The sequence below is a fragment of the Malaclemys terrapin genome, chromosome 2, assembly GCF_027887155.1.
Source record: "Malaclemys terrapin pileata isolate rMalTer1 chromosome 2, rMalTer1.hap1, whole genome shotgun sequence".
NCBI classification, from domain to species: Eukaryota; Metazoa; Chordata; order Testudines; family Emydidae; genus Malaclemys; species Malaclemys terrapin.
Genome location: NC_071506.1, coordinates 210,233,127 through 210,255,367, shown reverse-complemented (window position 1 = coordinate 210,255,367; position 22,241 = coordinate 210,233,127). Strand labels below are relative to the sequence as shown.

Here is a 22,241-nt window from a genome sequence, read left to right as displayed (position 1 = left end):
GAGTCGCAGCTCCTGTCTCCTAATGTGCTCTGTGAACTGTTCCATATTTCCCTTCATTTGATTTACCAATTCAGTGAAAGTATTGTGTGCTACTTTTTCCATCTGCACTTACTTGTCCCATTTTGACAGGCACCAGTCTAGGTTGTACCTAGGGTTACCATTCGTCCGGATTTACCCGGACATGTCCTCCTTTTCGCGCTAAAAATAGCGTCCGGGGGGAATTTGTAAAGCACTCACAATGTCCGGGATTTCCCCCTCCCCCGGCAGAGCGAGCGGCTGGGAGGGCTGCAGAAAAATCCCGGGCTGGACTCCTGAGCAGCTGTAGAGGAGCCGGAGCTGCCCTGCATTCTGAGTTGGCCTCTCCTGCAACCCGGTCCGGCAGCACTGTGCAGGGCCAGGGACCGGGTTTTGTTGTGCAGGGCCAGGGACCGGGTTTTGTTGTGCTGGGAAGTGCAGCCACGTGTCCGGCTCGGCTCGCACAGAGCCCAACACCCTGTTCTGAGCAGCAGGGTAAGGGGGACCGGGGGCAGGAAGGTTCTGGAGGGGGCAGTCAAGAAACGGGGGGGGCTTTTGGGGGGGTGGAGAAAGTTTTGGGCAGTCAGGGTACAGGTAGGGGGTAGGGTCCTGGGGGGCAGTTGGGGGGGGTCTTAGGAGGGGGCAGTTAGGGGACAAGGAACAGGGAGGCTTAGGGGTGGGGTTCTGGAGGGCAGTTAGGAGCAGGGGTCCCAGGAAGGGGCAGTCAGGGGACAAGGAGCAGGGGGGTGGGGAGCTGGGAGTTCTGGGGGGGGGCTGTCAGGGGGCAGGAGTGGGGAGAGGGATCGGAGCAGTCAGGGGACAGGGAGCAGAGAGGTTTAGATGGGTTGGGAGTTCTGGGGGGGGCTGTCAGGGGGCAGGAGTGGGGAGAGGGATCGGAGCAGTCAGGGGACAGGGAGCAGAGAGGTTTAGATGGGTTGGGAGTTCTGGGGGGGGCTGTCAAGGGGGCAGGAGTGGGGAGAGGGATCGGAGCAGTCAGGGGACAGGGAGCAGAGAGGTTTAGATGGGTTGGGAGTTCTGGGGGGGGCTGTCAGGGGGCAGGAGTGCGGAGAGGGATCGGAGCAGTCAGGGGACAGGGAGCAGAGGGGTTTAGATGGGTTGGGAGTTCGGGGGGGGGGGCTGTCAGGGGGTGGGGAGTGGTTGGATGGGGCGTGGGAGTCCCAGGGGTCTGTCTGGGGGTGGGGGTGGGGGTGTGGATAAGGGTTGGGGCAGTCAGGGGACAAGAGGCAGGGAGGCTTAGATAGGGAGTGGAGTCCTGGGGGGCAGTTAGGGGCAGGGGTCCCAGGAGGGGGCAGTCAGGGGACAAGGAACGGGGGGGAGGGTTGGGAGTTCTGGGGGGGCGGGAAGTGGGAGGGGCAGGGGCGGGGCTAGGGCAGGGCTCCTCCCGTCCTCTTTTTTGCTTGCTGAAATATGGTAACCCTATTGTACCAGAACCTGGCTTTTATCATAAGGTAGTGGTTGCACTGCAGTGGACCCCGTTTCATCTTTTAATTTTACTAGGGCCACCTTTTTCCACTTCTGTCCCCATTCTTCTGGCACATTATTCTGTCCCCATTCTTCATGTAGCTACCTGAAGCCTGTTGTTGACCACAAATATTTATAACAGGGGACGGCACATGTATTTTTTGTAGGTTCCTTGCAGCTGTTTCCAATGTTTTATTCTGTTCCTGTGCTGGTTGTCTCTGGGCTGCTTGCCTCCCCTGGAAGGGGGGTGGGAGCATTCCAGGGATTTGTTGCTTCTTTTGATTCTTGTAACTCTTTCTTTGTTACTGTTACTGGCCCCGCCAATTTTGTAGCATGCTGTATGAACCATTTAACAGCCATGGTTATAGTTTGCAATATTTTACATTTTAAGCCTACAGTCTCTGCCCTGGCCTTACAAATTACATTACATGTTTCTTCCCCATTATATTTTTTAAACTCTGTGGGGATTTGCAGGAAGGAGTTAAGGGGGTTCCCTAGCTCGTGGTTTTCTGTCATGTTAGATCACGATTCCCATAGTGGACAACTCGCTTACTCACCAGATCAGCGGTCGGGGTCACCAATGTCGTCAGACGTCACCGGTGTGGTGCTCTGCTCTGTTCAATGTTGATATCAGTCGGCTGCGTGTGTGTGTTCCCTCTGTGTGCTGCCCTGGCTCTGCAGATAGCTGACACAGCAGACCCCGAGAGAATCGCCAATGACCACAGACTCTGATAAGGTACAAAGGCACCCGGCCAGGTTTACTGTCAAACGAAACGCAGTCTCTAGCTCCCCAGATCAGATGTCTACAGTTCTGCTAGTACATATGTGCGCCCTGACAATGTACTGGCTCAGTCAGTTGCGGGATTTGCCACTGCAAATTTGCCACTCCTAGGTCAGACAAAGACGTCCACTCAGGGATGCATTCTTATATCCAGGTACAAACAGGTTATGCATCATTGAAGGCAGTGAGGTACAGCCCTTCTATGCATTAGAGTGTTGTCTTTCTCCTGGTACAGGTTGGTTCGACCAAATAAGTCTATTCATCATGCTGTCTATCCATCGTATCGTCCTTTCATATTGTCTATCCATCGTATTGTCCTTTCTTATTGCCTATCCATCATATTATCCTTTCATACTGTCTTTAGGCTGGGTCTGCCTATTCCTTGTTATCTGTGTGGGAAGTGTTCGTACCAGGCTGTTCTGATGCCATCCTGGCATACGTTCATCTTATTATTGCTTATATGTGTATACGTGCTTTTAGCAGCCTTCCTCTTGCCAACTTCTGTGAGCAGGGCCTGCCTCTGGCTCACAGCCTAACTTTGCTTTATGTTAGCCACGCCTTGACTATTACTTCAGTTCAGGCCTCATACCGGGCCTCTGATACCAAGAGTTTGTGTCTCAGGGCCTCTTCTTACTACAATGTATTTTATCAATTGGAAGCAGTGGTTCTCAACCAGGGATACACATACCCCTGGATGTACGTAGAGGTCTTCCATGGGATAGACCATCTAGATATTTGCCTAGTTTTCAACTCATCTAGATATTTGCCTAGTTTTACAACAGGCTACGTAAAAAGCACTAGCAAAATCAGTAGAAACTGTAATTTCATACAGACATTGATGTGTTTATACTGCTCTATATACTAGATTGGTATTTCTCAATCTGGGTGTTGGTGACCCCCATGGGGCTGTGGGATGGGTTTGAGTGGGAAAGTTGCAAGTGCAGGGCCAGCATTAGGGGGTGGCAAGCAGGATCCCTGCGAAGCTAAGATATGCATGCTGAAGTCAAAGCCTGGGCCCTGCCACTTGGGGCTGAAATCAAACTCCTGAAAGGGGTAAAGTAGTCTGGAAAGGTTGAGAACCACTGATATGAAGAACAGAGATATTTGTAAACCAATCCTTTGATGTGATCTTTTAAAGCTCTTGTGATAATATCAGCACCCAATAATTAAGTCAGGAATTAGTTCTAGTGTAACCATATACAATTATTTTTCCTCGCCATTTAAATCTGCTCTCCCTTCTGGGTTTACAAGGAGACACATTGGCTCTCTTGGGCACCACAAGTACCAGAAATCTCATGCTAACCCTCCTGGTGGCTATAAGGTCTCATCTGACATCTGACTCCTCTGGTATCTGTAGTATCACAGAATGATGAATATGGGGCATCATTAGCAAACCTGTAAAAACAGATTTCATGGCAGGAGGGTAGTGATTTGAAAGAATTTTTGGAAAGTAAATTAAAACGGATTTCTGTGCTCAATCTCCTGTGCCCAGCCCAGTTAGCAGGGATGGTCAAGTCACATTTCTCAGCTTGCCTGCCATTCCCTTTTCTCTTTACAGTTCACTTTTAACCAGAGATGGACCCAAAACTAGGACACAGAATCCAAACAACTTAGAAACATGAGGAAGATCAGATCTAGGTCCAGATTTCACCTTCACAGCTCAAGTTTATTTTTATGAATGGCCAGTTCAGAATTCCAAATCCCAATACTCTTGTGATGTGGCTTGGGTTTGGATCTGAAGTTTAGAAACTTGAATTTGGATGGAAGCCTCACAACTGTCCGACTTTTGCTATTAACATTATAAAGTTTAATAGTGTGACTTTCCAGTTCTGATTAAATATATTCTGTCATTGAGGCCCCAATCCAGCAAACTCTTAATCATATGCTCACTTATAAGCATCTGAGTAGTCCCATTGAAATCAGTGCAACTGCTCAAGTGCTTGAACTTAAGCATGTTTAAGTACTATGTTAGAGTAGGGCCTCTAGAAAAAATGAAATAAAATATTATTGTCACAGTTTCAGGGGAACTGCTCTTGTATTCCACCCATCTCCCCACAACCCTCAGCTCCCCCGGTCCATGCTGCCTCCTCCAAAGCTGACTGCAAAGAGTTACAACGGGATCTCACAGAACTGGGTGACTGGGGAACAAAATCGCCCCATCACAAAAAAGATCTATTAGAACTGGAACAGCTACTGAGAAGGCGGGGGGCGGGTGGGGGCGGGGAAGGAATATTGGGGCATGGAACAGCCTCTGTATGAGGAGACATGAAAAAGACTGGGACTTTTCAGCTTGGAAAAGAGACGACTCAGAGAGATATCATAGAAGTACATAAAATTGTGACTGGTGTAGAGAAAGTGAATATGGAAAGTGTTATTTACTCCTTCAGATAAACACAAGAACCAGGGGTCACCCAATAAAATTAATACGCAGCAGGTTTAAAAACACACACAAGGAAGTACTTCTTCACACAATACAATGTTACTCATTGTCGGGATGTTGTGAAGGCCAAAGCTGTAACAGGGTTAAAAAAAGAACTAATGGAGGTTAGGTCCATCAATGGCCATTGGCCAAGATGCAAGATGATCAGGGATGCAACCCTATGTTCTGAGTATCCCTAGCCTCTGATTGCCAGAAGCTGGGAGTGGACAACAGGGGATGGATCACTCGATGATTGCCTGTCCCTAGGAAGCACCTGGCATTGGCCAGCGTTGGAAGACAGGATACTGGGCTAGATGGACCATTGGTCTGACCCAGTATGGCCGTTCTTATGTCCAGATTTTTAGTGTCTAGGAAAGTTATGAATTTAAGCACTCAGGCTCATGTTTTGAAAGTGTTGTGCAGGTTCCTTTGAGGATGAGGACAGATAGGTCAGATATAGAGTGATTGCTTTCTGAAAAGTGTTCACCCATAGGTAATAGGTTGTTTTTATCTATCATTTTCCTGTGTGAGTTCATTTGAGAGCATAGCGAGGGTCTGGTTTCACCCACATATTTGTTATTGGGGCATTTAGTGCACGGGATCAGACATACCACATGTTGAGAGAGGCCTGCGAACGATCCATGGATCTTGAAAGGTGTGTTGTGGGGGGTGTTGCTCATTGTAGCAGTGGAGATATGTCTGCAGATTTTGCATCTGTTGTTCTGGCAGGGTCTGGTGCCACTTTGAGTTGGTGTGTCCTGGTCTGTGGGGAGCTTGTTCCTGATGATGAGCTTGTGATGTTGGGGGGGACTTGTTGGGAGGTTCAGGAAAGATTGTTTTAAGGATGGGGTCCCAATTGAGTTGGGTGGTAGTTTGATATCCTGTCTGAGTTCCAGTGTGGGGTGGTAGGTGACAGCTATGGGCGTGCAGTCAGAGGGGGGTTTATTTCTGTATTGAAGCAGGTTCTCTTGGGGGCATTTGGGTGGCAGGTTTCATGACACAATCTACTTCTCTGGTGCAGTGTCCTTGTTTGGCGAAGGCAATTTTAAGTGTATTAAACTATATATCCCGAACTTTCTCCTTGGAGCGTATTCTGTGGTATCTGAGTGCCTGGCTGTAGATAACAGATTTATTGGTGTGTTTGGGGTGGTTACTGGATCTATGAAGAGTAGGTGTGGTGATCTGGGGGTTTCTTGTGCATGGTTGTCTGTAAGGTTCCATTGTTGAAACGGATTGTGGTGTCCAGGAAGTTGATGCTAGCATGGGAGTGTTCCAGAGAGAGTTTAATGGATGGGTGGTGGTTGTTGAAGTTTTGGTGAAAATCTATTAGGGAGTTTAAGCTGTCTGTCCAGAGGATGAAAAATATCATTGATGTATTATTGGTTTCATAGTGCATTGGTCCAGCAATTCTTCTTCAAAGGTGGCCCATGAAGAGATTGGCATATTGGGGAGCCATCATAGTACCCAGGGCTGTTCCCATGGTTTGAACAAAATGTTTGTTATTGAATGCAAAATTGTTATGAGTAAGGATGAAATGGATGAGTTTGATGATGTGTTTGGAGTGGATATCTGAGGATTGTCCATTGTCTTGTAAATATTTCAGGTAGGCAACTATGCCATCATTGTGAGGGATGTTGGTGTATAAGGAGTTGACATCCATGGTGGCGAGGCTGGTGTTCTGAGGGAGGCTGTTAATCTTGCGGACTTTGTGGAGGAAATCAGTTGTGTCCTGGATGAACCTGGCCCTTTGTGTGATGAATGATTTGAGGATGGGTTTTATGAGTCCCGATATTCCTTCACTAAGGGTGCTGTGGCCAGATATGATGGGTCTTCCTGGGTTCCCTTGTTTGTGTATCTTGGAAGCATGTAGAAGGTTGCTTGGGTGGGTGGGTGAGATTGTGGAGTTTCTCTTGGAGTTGTATGGAGAAGGATTTGATGGTATCCTTAAATTCCTGAGTAAATTGTGGTGTGGGGTCTTTATAGTAGGTGGTGTAGGAGAGTTGTCAGTTGACTTCATGGTTGAGGACTACAATGGCGCACTTTTTGTTTGCCAGTTTGATCACTATCTGGTGCTCAGATTTTGGGTACTATATGGCTGTTCTTTTGGTGGGTGGAGAGATTATGGTGGATGTGATGTTTGTCAAGGATTTTGCAGTTAATTTTTTTTCCTGAAGCAATCACTGTAATAATCAAGAGTGTGGGTTTCTGCACTCTGAGCTATCCAGTCAGAAGATTCTTTTTTCTTAAATTGTCGGTGAGGACATGGCAATTGTGAGTGGTGTCATCATTCTTGTGAAAGAATTCTTTGAGGCAGAGACAGTGGAAGAATTCTTTTAGTTCTCCACAAGTTAGCATGGTATCAGGTTCTGTGGTGTTTAACTATATTATTTGTTTGCAGTAGCACCTAACAGTCCCAACCAGGATCTGAAGCCTGTTTTGCCTAGTGCTCTGCAAATGCAGAGTGAGAAGTCAGTACCTGCCCTAAAGATCTAGATAAGGCAGACAAAATGTTGGAGAAATGAAGCATTATTATCTCCATTTTGCAGACAGGAACTTAGCACAGAGAGGTTTAGCAACTTGCCTAAAGTCACATAGAATGACTGTCAAGTATCAGAGGGGTAGCCGTGTTAGTCTGAATCTGTAAAAAGCAACAGAGGGTCCTGTGGCACCTTTGAGACTAACAGAAGTATTGGGAGCATAAGCTTTCATGGGTAAGAACCTCACTTCTTCAGATGCAAGTAATGGAAATCTCCAGAGGCAGGTATAAATCAGTTTGGAGATAACGAGGTTAGTTCAATCAGGGAGGGTGAGGTGCTCTGCTAGCAGTTGAGGTGTGAACACCAAGGGAGGAGAAACTGCTTCTGTAGTTGAATAGCCATTCACAGTCTTTGTTTAATCCTGATCTGATGGTGTCAAATTTGCAAATGAACTGGAGCTCAGCAGTTTCTCTTTGGAGTCTGGTCCTGAAGTTTTTTTGCTGTAAGATGGCTACCTTTACATCTGCTATTGTATGGCCAGGGAGGTTGAAGTGTTCTCCTACAGGTTTTTGTATATTTCCATTCCTGATATCTGACTTGTGTCCATTTATCCTCTTGCGTAGTGACTGTCCAGTTTGGCCAATGTACATAGCAGAGGGGCATTGCTGACATATGATGGCATATATAACATTGGTGGACGTGCAGGTGAATGAGCCGGTGATGTTGTAGCTGACCTGGTTAGGTCCTGTGATGGTGTTGCTGGTGTAGATATGTGGGCAGAGTTGACATCGAGGTTTGTTGCATGGGTTGGTTCCTGAGTTAGAGTTGTTATGGTGCGGTGCGTGGTTGCTGGTGAGAATAGAATGACTGTGGCAGAGCCAGAACTGAAAGCTTATCTTGAATCTTAGTACAACACTTTACCTACAAGACCTTCCTACTTGGATCCAGTATTTATATAAAGTTTTATTTCAGATGTACTTTATCAGAGTGGGGGTTGATTTTTGTTATTTTTTGCTAACTTTTCCTTCCATTCTGAGTGTTTTGTCTCCTCCAGATGTTAATTGTCCCAATTATGGACAGCAACTGCAGGGGCTTATGGGCAACTGGCACAGCACCCAAGAAGTTATGCAATTTCTCGCTTGGGTCTGTTCAGTGTTATAACCATTAACCCGTTCAGTTATGGACGGCGTTTGTTGCAGCAGAGAAATACCCTTAGTTCAGAAAAGCGGTCTAGTCTTTGAGTGCAGTTCTTCTTGTTTAAGCTACTTACATGTTTGCTTTAAAACAGATGGATGACACTAGAAGATTTCAACTGCTTATTTGGGAAAGGCAGCAGGATGAGCGCTTGGAAAGCATCACATATTGCACACTCTGCTATGGTAAGGATGCTCATTTCACTTAACCAAAATCAGTGCTAGTTGTGCCTGTTGTTGTATCCATGCGCTGATGTTCACAGCAACAAATCCTCCGGATATTAGTGCAATAATTTTCTAGCCAAGATAGATAGTAAAAATTAGAGATAAGAAGAAAAATGCTGTTTAGTTGTCCTCTGCGTGGTGAAAGAAATGATTACATTTGGCATTTTCCTTCTAGTGGAAGTTACTCAAAATAGAGTTATGCTTCTGGGAAAGGAGGCTCGTTTACTGTAACTTCCACATTTCCAGCAGGGAGAAGGAAGAGGGAGTTGATGGACAGATATATTTAGGAATGACAGCCAACAGTCAGATTAAAAAGTAGAGTTTGTTCCAGTATTGTTTATTTTGTTAGGCTTCAAGGAAAGAAAAAACAGATGAGCTCTTCAACACATGTTGGCTATTTTCTTTTACCACTGCTGTGTTATGTCCCATGAGATCTCAGAACATAATTTAGAGGGAGTCCGTCAATATAGTTTATCAGACCAATTTATAAGAGCTTTCAAAATAATTTTTAAGACAAACTTTTTAAATGAAAAAAAAATAGTCTCACTTCAGTTTTAAAGTGATTGCTTTTGTTACACTGTAAAATAGCTTACAGTTCAATGCTTCCTGCCTAGATAAATGCAAACCAGATACAAACTGTGAAGTGACCGTTCCCCCACCAGTCATGGTGAACATGGACATCACTTATGTCATGGACAGCTCTGACAGCATTGACAGTGATGAGTTTGAGAGAGCCAAAGACTTTGTGAGTACCATGCTCGATCACTTTGTTATCGCCTCACAGCCGAGGGTATCGAATGAAGGGGCGAGGGTAGCACTGGTGCAGCAGGCTCCTCGAAGCTTTATCTCCAACAGAAACACAAGCCCAGTGAACAAAGAGTTTGATCTGATCACGTACAGTGGTAAAAATTTGATGAAGAGACATATCCAAGAATCTGCTCACCAGCTGGAAGGGCCATCTGCCATTGGTCATGCTCTGCAATGGATAATTGACAATATATTTTTCAAAGCCCCCAATCCGAGACAACACAGGGTCATATTTACAATACTTGGAAGTAAGACGAGTTCGTGGGACAGACAGAAACTGAGAGAGGTCTCACTGCAAGCCAAGTGCCAAGGATTCATCATGTTCACCCTAGCACTTGGAAACGATATTACCAGCAGCGAGCTGACAGAGCTTTCGAGCTTCCCAGCAGAACAACATCTAGTGCAGCTGGGCAGGGTTCTGAAACTTGAAATGGCATATGCTCAGAAGTTTAGTCGTGTCTTCCTAAACCTCCTAAAACGTAAGTAGCACACAATTCAACTTATTTCTGTTACTGAAGCAGTGAGAAATGCTTCACCATTAGTCATGCACATTCACCATCAGTCATGAGAAGCACAAGAATTTCTAGTAAAAGAAGTTTTTGAGCTTTTATAATGTCATGCTTAGTGTCATCAGACATCACAGTGTAGTGCTCTGCTCTGTTCAATGTTGATAACAGTCGGCTGTGTATGTGTGTTCCCTCTGTGTGCTGTCCTGGCTCTGCGCAGATAGCTGACACAGCAGACATGAGAGAACCCCCAATGACCACAGACTCTGATAAGATACGAAGGCACCCAGCCAGGTTTATTGTCAAATGAAGCACAGTAATAGTTTCCCGCAGATTCTACAGGACATACTACGAATATGTGCCCCCGACAATGGACCGGCTCAGTCAGTGGCGGGACTCTCCACTGCCCCCTAGGCCAGACAAAGATATCCACTCAGAGATGCATTCTTATACACAGGTACAAACAAGTTATACATCACTCCTGATGCATTGAGGTACAACCCCTTTGCGTGTTGGGGTGCTCTCTCTCTCCTGGTACATGTTGGTTCGAACAAACAACTCTATCCATCATATTATCCTTTTGACCCTGTCTTTAGGATGGGTCAGCCTGTTCCTCATTATCTCTGTGGAATGTGTTCGTACCAGAATGTTCTGGTGCCATCCTGGCACATGTTCATCCTACTAGTACTTGATACCTTTTAGATATGTGTATACGTGCAATTAGCAGCCTTCTTCTTGCCAACTTCTGTGAGCAGGGCCTGCCTCTGGCTCACAGCTTAACTTTGCTTTACATTAGCAAAGTCTTGACCATTACTTTAGTTCAGGCCTCAGGCCTCATACCAGGCCTCTGATACAAGGGTATATGTTTCAGGGCCTTATCTTACTACATTCCCCCACTTTTTGTCTTTTTATGGGGAGGATGTTTACCCATCGTCCCAGAAAAGCATAATGCATGGACTCAGGATAACCCAGTGGGCTAAACACTGTTACGTGGTTTCCTTATTTTACCATCCATACACTCATGCCCCACCTGTCTTTAGACTGCACATTCCCTCGTACGACTGATGGACAGATTTTATTTTCCAATTGATTGTAGTCCCTTATAGTGGGCATGGGAATGTTAGGCCCGAGACCATGACTGAGGAATGTAGTATTATGATTGAGCCTTAGAGGCAATTCCAAATAATTAATATATATGAATAATATGGATATGGCATATATATTTGTAGCATATATGGGTATATATGTGTAGTATATGTATGCGTACATATGACACCACCTTATATCGAAGGATAACCATGTTTTTCCAGTCTGGTGTTGTACTCTATCCCTTTTACTTTGGTGACACAGATAGAAACACACTCCTATTAGGGTAATTGCAGTTATCACCTGTATCATCATTAGTAGTAGGCTAGGGTAACCAGACAGTAAATGTGAAAAATCAGGACGGGGGTGGGCGGGTAATAGGAGCCTATATAAGAAAAAGACCCAAAAATCAGGACTGTCCCTATAAAATCGGGATATCTGGTCACCCTATAGTAGGCTGAGTGTTTTTGAAATAGGTATTGTTATAGTGTGTTCCACAGTATTATGTATATGAGAAGTAAAACAGAAATTTGGAGTAGTGACACTACAAATGAGGCCTTTATATATAAATGTCCTGTAATTAGTTTCTACCCAGTACTGTGCATTCATATTATGGGTTTAACTTACTGCTGGTTGTCACCCTCTGGTAAGCTTTGCTGGGCAGGAAACAGGAATGGCTAGCTTCTCTGTTCCACGGATTGCATTGCCCTGTGGTACACCAGTAGTTGACGTAGATCCAGTTATTTTTGTTTTTCAGAAAACCTACTGAGTGGACAATAACCAATTTCTCAAATATTGCTGTGTCAGGATGTAGTATTGGTACCCAGACTCTGAACAAAATTGTTTTGAATAACATGTGCCTCAGTTAGGATGCAGTGTTACTGATCCCAAATTGTGACCAGTACTAACAGGGAATTTTATATACTTCATTTGTAGTTACTGTGTAACAATTTATTTTTAACCAATTTGTTTCTCCTGGCCTTCAGGTTGTTTGCTGCCATTCCTTTGTTGATTTTTACCTGTGTGTTGGTTCAACAGTTTAGCAAGGTTATGCACATTGTAAATGTTGTACAGCAATAATACAACAGTACAACAATATTATAGTTGTTTTTACCCAGTAACCAAGTTGAAATTAAATGACAGTTTATCCTGGTCCAGCAAGTGGTTTTTAGCTGATTGTTAACTTAATTGTTCATATATGGTAGACAGGGGTGTATTTGACCAGTCTCTTATTTATGCAGCACTTCATTTTTCTTTTCTTGATGCTTGGGGGTTTCTTCACTGTATACTAATATTTTCTGGTGTCTTCAGGTCGTGATATTTTCTGGTGTCTTTGGTCTATGGGATGCAACAACTTTTGTTAGTTAACATAGTAAAGTTTTTTGTTTGTTTTTGTTTTCAGTAACCCAAACTTAATACAAAGTTTAACTTTGTCCATATTACATTGTAAACAAACTATGTAATAGGGACTAGTTTATAAACTAGTTTATAAAAACCCAAACAGGTCCATGCAAATACTTTGAGGATATTAAACTTTCATGATGCTTGTTGTGTGTAGAAGCCAAAGGTGGAAACCTGTTGAAAATGTGGAAACCTGTTGAAATTGTTTGGTTAGCTTTATGCATAAATTGTTATTTTTAAACATTTTTGCTATCACATTCTTATAACTATATTTAAAAGTGCAAACAAGTTTATAAACACCCAAACAAGAAATTGACATTTTGTTAATATTATCTTTACCCTAATGTTGAGGTTTCCCCTTCATTTTTTCTTTGAATAACAAATAAAAAAACCTTTAAAAACAAAACAAAAATGTGATTAATAAAATAATTATTTTTGTTTGCAATTGCATTATTTGTTGAGGCAGAAATATATGTACATATATCTGTAACCTAAACCTTTTTGAAATTTGCAAAAAACAATTGGTGTTAATAATACTATGATTATACCCCAACCATGATCTTAAAATAGTGTAGTACCACATATACATATATTTTTTAAATGGAATAAAATTGACTTTTGTTGCAACAAAATAAAAATAAAAAAAATCACGTGACACACACAACATACAACACAGGAGAACACACATGATATACAGGAAAAACTTACAATTAAAAACAAATGGCACCAGAATTCTATTAATAACTATACAAAATAAGGCAAACAAAAATAAAAATGGTTAAACATTTGAATAAACAAGTTATTACTTCATTTAAAACTTTTAACAAAAACTGATAAAAATATATTAATATTTGCCAAATGTATTGTATTAATTTGGTAACAAGGAATTTTGCATTACTTTATATTTAACATTATTTTAAAACTCTGCTATATGGAAATAAGAAAAGCCCATGTTTCAAATATTAGTGAGTGGGTAGGATTAGAAGCAATGTCCATTTCTGTTGCTTGGCAACCATGTCTTCAAGAAAGTTAGGAATAATTCCAGCTGTTGCATTCCTGAAGGGTTAAAATAATTAATTTACTGGATTTATTTAAAGTAAAGTTTTTATTTTGTTTTCTTTGTATTTCCTGTTTTCTTCTGTTGTCAGTTGCTTTTTCTTTTCGAGGTTTCTGTAAAAACTATAACTTTTAACACAAAGAGTCCAAGTAAGGAGAGGCAGGGAAAGGAGGGGGTGGGAGGGTGAAGAGCTACCTAGGAAGGTAGTGAAACTTGAGCCAAGAGAGATTAACTCTTAAGGTACAGGCAGCAGCAGCAAGTGTAGCAAACTGATAAAGGATATAAAAGAAAACATACTGATATGTAAAAATATTTGAGAAAGGAGGTTATATTTTTAGCTGAGTGTGGAGTGTGGTGCCGTATGTGAAAGCAGTTGGGAAACTGCACTTTGGCTTTTTATCCTGGCTCTGAGATGAGAGTGAGGGTAATTATCTGCTCTTGTAAAACCTGAATTTGTTCCCCCAGTGGCTGTTAATTTTGTCTGCATGCCAAACAGATTGAAGGAATGCCCTTTTTTTCCTGCAGTTAACTGTTGTTGGGCAACTCCATATGTTAATGCATCAATTTTAGGTGTTAACCTGCTCAATTTTAGTGTTTGACTTTGAAATTCCTTTTTATTCACTCCTCTGCGAGTGAGTCGCAGCTCCTGTCTTGTAATGTGCTCTGTGAACTGTTCCATTTTTTCCTTCATTTGATTTACCAATTCAGTGAAAGTATTGTGTGCTACTTTTTCCATTTGTGCACGAGTCTAGGTCCCGGTTTATGTTTTACCAGACCCTGGCTTTTATCATAAGGTAGTGGTTGTACTGCAGTGGACCCTGTTTCATCTTTTAATTTTACTAGGGCCATCTTTTTCCACTTCTCTCCCCATTCTTCAGGCACAGGGTAGCTATCTGAAGCCTGCTGTTTACCATCAATATTTATAACAGGGGACAGCACATGTATTTTTTGTAGGTTCCTTGCAGCTGTTTCCAATGTTTTATTCTGTTTCTGTGCTGGTTGTCTCTGGGCTGCTTGCCTCCCTGCAAGGGGGGTGGGAGCATTCCAGGGCTTTGTTGCTTCTTTTGATTCTTGTAACTCTTTCTTTGTTACTGTTACTTGGCCCACCAATTTTGTGGCGTGCTGCTTTAACCATTTAACAGCCATGGTTATAGTTTGCAATATTTTATATTTTGAGGCTACAGTCTCTGCCCTAGCCTTACAATTTACATGACATGTTTCTTCCCCATTATATTTTTTAAAGTCTGTGGGGATTTGCAGGGAGGGATTAAGGGGGCTCCCTAGCTTGTGGTTAGATCACGATTCCCACAGCGGACAACTCGCTTACTCACCAGATCAGCGGTCGGGGTCACCAATGTCGTCAGACGACACCGGTGTGGTGCTCTGCTCTGTTCAATGTTGATAACAGTCGGCTGCGTGTGTGTGTTCCCTCTGTGTGCTGTCCTGGCTCTGCGCAGATAGCTGACACAGCTGACCTGAGAGAACCCCCAATGACCACAAACTCTGATAAGGTACAAAGGCACCCAGCCAGGTTTATTGTCAAATGAAGCACAGTAATAGTTTCCCACAAACTCTACAGGACATACTACGAATATGTGCCCCTGACAATGGACCGGCTCAGTCAGTGGCGGGACTCTCCACTGCCCCCTAGGCCAGACAAAGATATCCACTCAGGGATGCATTCTTATACACAGGTACAAACAAGTTATACATCACTCCTGATGCATCGAGGTACAACCCCTCTGCGTGTTGGGGTTCTGCCTCTCTCCTGGTACATGTTGGTTCGAACAAACAACTCTATCCATCATATTATCCTTTGGACCCTGTCTTTAGGATGGGTCAGCCTGTTCCTCATTATCTCTGTGGAATGTGTTCGTACCAGAATGTTCTGGTGCCATCCTGGCACATGTTCATCCTACTAGTACTTGATACCTTTTAGATATGTGTATACGTGCAATTAGCAGCCTTCCTATTGCCAACTTCTGTGAGCAGGGCCTGCCTCTGACTCACAGTTTAACTTTGCTTTACATTAGCAAAGTCTTGACCATTACTTTAGTTCAGGCCTCAGGCCTCTGATACAAGGGTTTATGCCTCATCTTACTACACTTATGTAACCCCCAAGGAGATTACCTAGATTCCTGGGGCTCTGTCTGCTGGCAGCTCAGGGAAAGGCACACTGTCCCTGGTAGGGAGGGGAAGCCAAGGCAAACTCAGAGTCTGCTCGGCAACCAATAGGGAGTGAGATGTCCCTCCCAGGGAGTTCAGGAAAGGGAAGAAGCCATTTTTGAGTCAGTCTGCAGCCAGCCAGGGCAAGGGCAGGACTGACTGTGTGGGGAACTAGTAAGTCTAGGGTGACCAGATGCTAAGTGGAAAATATCGGGACCGCTGTGGGGCCGGGGGGCACCTTTTTAATTGTTACACTCACCTGTCCGGGTCTTTGGCGGTAATTCGGCAGAGGGTCCTTCAGTCGCTGACGGTCTTCGGTGGCATTTCGGCGGTGAGTAATAAGCCACCAAAGACAGAAGCCCCCACCGCCGAAATGCTGCTGAAGACCATCAGTGACAGGACCCTCCACCGAATTGCCGCCGGACGGGTGAGTGTAAAAAAAACAAAAACAACCCCAAAACAAAATATCCGGACAAATGGCATCCCTACCATACTTCGGTCGGGACGTGGGACAAACACCTCAAAATTGGGACAGTCCCGATTTTATCGGGTGTCTGGTCACCCTAAGTAAGTCCCAGGCCTACATACAGGGTTCCCCCTGAGAACTGGCCTCTAGGGACCTGAAAGCAAGATCCCGGCTTTTCCTTCTCCACTGATGTTTCCCAGTTTGTAGAGTTTTACTGGGAAACTTCCCTAGCCAGGCTGACTTAGCCCTCCAGCTCCCTAGGTGAGACCAGTCACCACATGGTCAGCTCTGCTCTGTCTGCTAGTTCAGGACTGTTGCTTGCTCTGTGTGTGTGTCTGGATACTGGGCTAGGAGACTACAGTTTGGATTTTAGTACCGTTGTGTAATCTGCACCTTGAGCCCTGCACCTCTTTGTGGTGAGGGGAAATCCTGGGACCGAAACAGCCTGATTCCTGCCTGAAGAGGATCCCTGCCAGCAGAGATCAGCCTCTCTGCAGTGACTGAGGAGTCCAGAGTCATCTCTGAACCTGAGGATTATTTGTAGAGTTTGTGAGTGCACCATCTTTGAGTTAGTCAGTCAGGGAATTTGTTTTGGGATCTCCCTACTCCCTGAACTGTGTCCTCAAGCCAGGGAGTGAAGGTTTGGGGATTTTATAACCTGCTGCATATTAAACCTGTGGATGGATTTACCACCTTCTCCCCTTTGTGAGTCCTTTGGGCTGTACTGAACCCAGTCAGCCACACTGCTAAATCACTGCAGAGAAGAATTTTGTGGTCATAGGTCATCAAGGTCCCCAACAAAGTACGCGTACCAATGGGACACTGAGCTTACATTTGCTACATCAAGTCATGTGACTACGGAAAGTCCCAGGTATTAGCAGCGTGGGCACTGGTGAACCTAACAATAGTGTTTTACGCTGTTATGTTATATTTGTCTCCTGTTTAATTATTGTGTTGAATATATTCTATGTGTTTGTGTTATTTCTTGTTTCAGAGTAGCAGCTGTGTTAGTCTGTATCTGCAAAAAGAACAGGAGTACTTGTGGCACCTTAGAGACTAACAAATTTATTAGAGCATAAGCTTTCGTGGACTACAGCCCACTTCTTCGGATCCATCCGAAAAAGTGGGCTGTAGTCCACGAAAGTTTATGCTCTAATAAATTTGTTAGTCTCTAAGGTGCCACAAGTACTCCTGTTCTTTTTGTGTTATTTCTTGGAAATCTTCAGCTATCTGGCAAGTAAGTGGGAATTACCCTGTGGTTAGAATTTTCCTCCCAAGCTGCCCTGGTGACCCTGCCAGGAAGGAACAAGAGGTGTGGAGGCACCGCCAAATAAATTCATAGGAAAAAATAAAGAAGATACACTCTGCTGAGTGGGTGGCGAGATCAAAAAGAACCCAGACCTGTCCATCAAAACCTGTAAACAGATTGGCATTAAAGGAGGTAACTGGATGGAGAAGGGGCACTACACTTAGTATACAAAAGAAGGTAAACTCCATTCTGATACTATAGTGATGAGCACCATAGAAATACCTATAATACAAAACATTACATTCTAATGATGTCTTGGGTCAAATTCTGAGGTACATTTTTACACATGCAATCCCCTTGACTTCCCTCTTCCCTAAAGAAGAGGATCAGGTGTGCAGTCAAGGAAGAACTAAGTTCTATTCTTGGTTTTACCACAGACTTCCTCTGTGACTATTAGCAAATCACTTACTCTCTATCTCATTTCCTCCCCACCTCTGTGAAGTGAGGATAATACTTCCCGATTTTCACAGATATGAGGAATAATTTATTAATGTTCATAAGCATTTTGAGATAAGCAATATAGAAGCACCAAGTATAATTTTTGAACCTCTCATTGATTTCAAGCCACACCAGGAATACATTTAATAGAAGCTCCAGCTTCTATAAAAAGATATTCAGTATATTAGAGAATCAGATGCATCTACACAAGGTGAATCTGGAGTCTCCTGAGCCTCTGTTATTGGACAGGCTATATGGGTGATCTCCAGTGCTATTTTCTGTGGACTTATTTCCTCTTTGTCCTGTTTCTTGGTTGCAGTCTCTCTAGGTGTGCTATGCTTATTTATTGGAAGGTGCTTACTTGAATTCACAAGAATAATTTCATGCATTTCCTTAGATTTTGCTACCTCTGATCTTCCAACAGGGGGACTGAACAGTTATCCTTCTCCAGAACTGCAAGAAGAGTGTGAAACCTTAAATCGAGGAGATGCACAACAGCAAGTAGCTGTTCTGGAGAGGTAGTGTAACTCCTTCTGAATTGTTGCAGTGGTGTGGGGAGTACAATTGCATATGTACAGCCTGTTCTCCTAATAAAGGACCTGTCCCCTTGAAGGCAATGGCAAAATTCCCATTAGCTTTCATGGAAACAGGTTCAGGCCCAAAGTTCTCCATTAGCAATAACTTGAGTGAATGAGCCTTTTGCACCTTCTTCACATACAAACTATTGCTAAAGTGGGGTATTTCCCCCGCAGGATGCCTTTCCCTGAATTTGGTGGAATTGACGGTGGTGGGAATTTGGAAGAGCTAATGAAAAGCAGAGTGATAGAAGAAATTACAGAAGCCACTCAGGAACCAGTGGATGTCGGACAAGAAGAAAAATATGATTTTGAGGAGGAGTATTTCACAGAGGACAATGCTGAAGAGGCCAAGCTAGAGGAATATGGAGAAGCCCCAGAAAAGAATGAAGAAAACTTAGAGGAGACAATAGAAACTGGAGCTGCGTATGCCAACTATGGTATGGTTTCTAGGTCCTGAGGCAAAGCCCTTTGAAGTCAGTGGAAAGACTGCTGTTGCTTGCAATGGGCTTTGGCTCAGACTCATAGTATTTAGTCAGTTCCCTGGCTTCTTAAGCTTTTTGTTGGCCAAACTAATGAAATACAGCCTAATTTGCTTTGTGCAATTTCCATGTGTGTAACAGAGGGCAAAACTGCTGCTGTCGTTTAGTCTTTAACTTGGATCTAGAATGTTTTATTAGAGAAATAAAGCTGCAGTTCTAGTTAAACAAAATAAACTGGCAGCTAATTGTTGTCAGTCCAGATTAAACTGAATCCTCAAAGCCTGCTAGGATATTGACACTCTCAGCAAATTGCTCTATTATTAGTGAGCTAACAGAGCCGCTTCTGCTGAACACTAACCTTTCCTGGGACGACGGGCTTAACACGGGGGACAGTACATCTGTGATTCCACTATCGCCCATTCTTGCACAAGAGACTGAGTCATCCATCAGGTATGTCCCCATCCAAACAGAGGCTCATCATACCCTGCCAATGATAACCTTTCACTTTCCATCTAGCTGTGTGTATTTCATTGCAGATTTTCTTTATATTATGCAATAGGCTGGAAGTTAAAGATCTGATTACTAGATATATTGTCACAAAAATTCCACAAGAGTTACCCACATTTAATTTAGTGGCTCCCCCTCACCTGTTTGAAAATCTACAACCCAATAGAATTCCTGTTGACAAAGGGCAGATGCATGGGTGTGGGGAGTGTTTGTATGTTGATCGAGTGCTGCAATGCAAATAGAATATAATTTACATGCTGTAGCTTATGGTTCTCCAGTTAATTCATTGATAGTGATATAAACTTCTCAAAAGACTTGTATAATCTAGCAGTTCCCAAACTTCATTGGTTCACTTACCACCTACTTAAAAAAAAATGTTTCATCAATTCACTGCATACACTTACCACAGTTTGGGATTCCCTGCTGTAAGGAGCTGTACCTGGCACTGATTTGCAATTCAGCATGTCCATGCTGATGAGGAAGAAAGGTAAGATGGAGAGTATGAGATAAAGGGCTGGTCCACTCTGGGGCGGGGGATCGATCTAGGAAACGCAACTTCAGCTATGAGAATAGCGTAGCTGAAGTCGATGTTTCCTAGATCTAACTCAGTTTACTTACTGCGGGTCCACGCGGCGCAGGCAAGCTCCCCCGTCGACAGCGCTTCCTCCTCTCGGAGAGCAGGAGTTCCGCAGTCGACGGGGGAGCGCTTCTGGGATCGATTTATCGCGTCCAGATGAGACGTGATAAATCGATCCCAGAAGATCGATCTCTACCTGCCGAATCGGACGGGTAGTGTGGACCTACCCAAAGTTATTGTCCCACACTATTTTACATCCTCCTGTTTGCTTTCCTCATACCTGGCTTTCCTGCTGTGCCAGATTCTGATTTCATACACTTGTGAAAATTTGGAGTCACTCCTTTGACTTCAGCCGAGTGAGTCTGAATTTACACTGGTGTAAATGTGATCAAACTCTGGCTGGCTGCATACCAAATTGCTGCAGGTTACACTACTTATACCTATTTTCTGAACAGCGTATATCCAATCTAACTTATCACCACTTGACTTGGATCAGAGACTTTCATGGATTTCTCCTGTTAAGCATGGCCTTTAGTGTCATTTTCTGGAAGGAAGATGTGTTTGTAACACTTCTTTATGAACACATCTACAATAGGATAAAATAAGAACAGGTTTTACATAGTTAAGACAGTTCATGCTAACATGATTTGCCTGATCACTATAGACCAGGTATAACTGTTTTATAAACCAGCCTAGACACTAAAACCATATGGCCTTACTTTTCTCCCTTCACTTCTGTTTTCCTAGCTCCGCTCATTTCAAAACCTCATTAGTTGAAGTGAGAGTAGAATCGTGTCCCCTCCAACCAACCATGTTCTAGAGAGACAACATGTTCTCTAGTAAGACCCGAGAAAGCTTACTAATTCTTTTGTCTGCCAGCTTCAATAGAATATTCTTTGCCTCTGAAGTACCAGCTCTGATGATTTTGGTTCTCTCCCTCACAAACTTTAACCATAACCTTTATTTGCCTTTTTTAGATGCTTGTGCAGTGGATCATGATGGAGGAGAGTGTCAAGATTACGATCTGAAGTGGTATTATGACAAAGAGCAGAAAGTCTGCAGTCCATTCTGGTATGGCGGCTGTGGAGGCAACAAAAACAGATTTGAAACTCAAGAGGAATGTGAAGCCTTGTGCATAGCATCTTCCTAGAGTGGAGACAGTCAAACCACTTCACTTCAACTATGCTGTAAGGACAAAGGGGGGAAAAGAGATTAAAAGAAAAAGCTCTAAGTTAACAATACTGCTTCTAAATTTCAGGTAAAACAAATACATCCTTATTAAAATCCATGTGGCAAGAGGGCATTTTTACTTGTTTCTTACCTGCTAACTGAATAATGAAAATGGAGTTACAAAAATTGTTCAGTTGGCCTGATTTAGGAAGAACTGATCTAGGAAATATTATTTTCTTAGCCAACAGTGCATTATTTAAAAGGGTAAGGTAAAAATTAATACTAACACTTGATATTGCTCCATATCACCAAAATGTGCACTTTTTAAATGTACTGAAGAAAATAAATCAATACTTCAGACATTTTTATAAAATAATATTGGAGGTGAGATGTTGATGTCAAAGTGTTTTGGTTCATTGGTATGAATTTATCTTACTTAAAGAATGGACCAAAACAACATTTTAGCTCTCAAAAGATGTAGAACTATGACAGGTCCCTCTGGTCTGTGTCTAATGTAGCCTCATTCTTAGCCTTTTTTTAAAGAACCCAATATGAATAAATTCATTCTGCCTAAAATATTAAGGTGTGTGCCACTGTGTTTCTTAAAATTGATTTTGACAGCCTTGTAGATTGGCTTCTCAGCGCATATAAATCAGCATAGCTCAAATTCCTTTCACTGAGGGATCAATACACAGATGAAATGCCAATGATTGTGTAGGACAAGTACAGAAGAGTTAGGTCATTAGTGTTTGGTACTGCTGTGAAAGCCATGTATTTTTCTTTAAAGTACAAAGAATTTCAGGTTGGGTTTGTTTTTGGTTTTTAAGTGCACATGCTATGACTTTTAGAGCCTGTTCATGATGCTACCTGGCACTGAGTTTTATTGCCCAGTGGAACCATGTGGCTTTGCAGCTATAGGTGCTAGATGCACAAAGGGATTAGTGCCTAACTGCCATTTTAGCCTCCTAAATCCAAAATTTAGGTCCTCAAAACCCTAACTCATTAGACACCTTGAAGGACAGATGACAAAGTCCTTAGGCACCTTAAATGTTGCCATTCAGCATGCACACAGTGCCACTGTCCAGACACCTGGCCACCTAGC

General features: G+C 43.3%; 1 protein-coding gene across 1 annotated transcript in view; it reads left to right on the top strand.

The window, feature by feature from the left end:
* LOC128832395 (collagen alpha-6(VI) chain-like) overlaps positions 1-21,717 on the top strand; it is a 125,020-nt gene extending 103,303 nt beyond the window's left edge. The window contains exons 35-39 of the mRNA XM_054019735.1: positions 8,463-8,553; positions 9,207-9,878; positions 18,253-18,346; positions 18,581-18,843; positions 20,947-21,717. Of these exons, the coding sequence (XP_053875710.1) occupies positions 8,463-8,553; positions 9,207-9,878; positions 18,253-18,346; positions 18,581-18,843; positions 20,947-21,119 (1,293 nt within the window). The 3' untranslated portion in view covers positions 21,120-21,717. The remainder of the gene's footprint in view (positions 1-8,462; positions 8,554-9,206; positions 9,879-18,252; positions 18,347-18,580; positions 18,844-20,946) is intronic.
* The last annotated feature ends 524 nt before the right edge of the window (positions 21,718-22,241 follow it).